At 57.5% G+C, this 687-nt stretch overlaps 1 protein-coding gene across 1 annotated transcript in view; it reads left to right on the top strand.

Moving 5' to 3' along the window:
- Positions 1 to 210: 210 nt before the first annotated feature.
- GRIN1 (glutamate receptor, ionotropic, N-methyl D-aspartate 1) overlaps positions 211 to 687 on the top strand; it is an 8,157-nt gene continuing 7,680 nt past the window's right edge. Inside the window, exon 1 of the mRNA XM_010072675.1 lies at positions 211 to 330. Within this exon, the coding sequence (XP_010070977.1) occupies positions 324 to 330 (7 nt within the window). The 5' untranslated portion in view covers positions 211 to 323. The remainder of the gene's footprint in view (positions 331 to 687) is intronic.

Below are 687 nucleotides of genomic sequence, written 5' to 3'. Positions count from 1 at the left end.
TCACCCCCCGCACAGGAAAACATTTCTTCCTCACATCTCATCTCAATCTCCCCTCTTTCAGCTTAAACCTGTTCCCCATCGTCCTGTCACTGCACCCCCTGATCCAGAGCCCCCCCATCTCTCCTGTAGCCCCCTCTGAAGGTGCATGAAGGCACAGAGAGCGTGTGCCCCAGCTGCCTGCGGCTGGTCCCCCGTGACTACTCTGTCCTCTCTCCTTGTGCTTTCAGGTCCCACGAGAACGGCGTTCTTGAGGGATTTGGCAAGAATTGGGTGAGGAGTGTGATTCCCGTAGCAATGCCCCATCAACTCTCACCTTTGAAAATATGGCAGGTTTGTTCTGCAACCCTCTTTCTTCCTCTTCGCTGGGTAGCCTGCTTTCGCTCAAGACATTCTCCTCTCCGGGGCTCTCCTCTGGGGCCAAAGCTCTGCTTCTTCTGGGTTTGTGCTTTCCTGGCTGCTGTGTTGGGCTCCATTCCCACCTTGTCCAAAACAGCTCTGTGAAGCTTCCCCCGCCTTTCCTGGGGTGGCTTTCTCATCAGTGGGGCTGCCCTGCTTTGAACATTGCTCCCCTCCCTCTGCTCTGGCCAAACCGCGGCTGTCAGGGTGGAATCAGAGCTGTCGCCACGGCAGAGTGAGGGTAGCAGCACCTCGGGGGATGCGTGGGAGGACCCTGCTGCAGGAGGGAGT

Source organism: Pterocles gutturalis, unplaced genomic scaffold (assembly GCF_000699245.1).
Source record: "Pterocles gutturalis isolate BGI_N339 unplaced genomic scaffold, ASM69924v1 scaffold23847, whole genome shotgun sequence".
Classification (NCBI taxonomy): Eukaryota; Metazoa; Chordata; class Aves; order Pterocliformes; family Pteroclidae; genus Pterocles; species Pterocles gutturalis.
The sequence above is the reverse complement of the archived record's forward strand: the minus strand, read 5'-3'. Positions and strand labels throughout refer to the sequence as shown.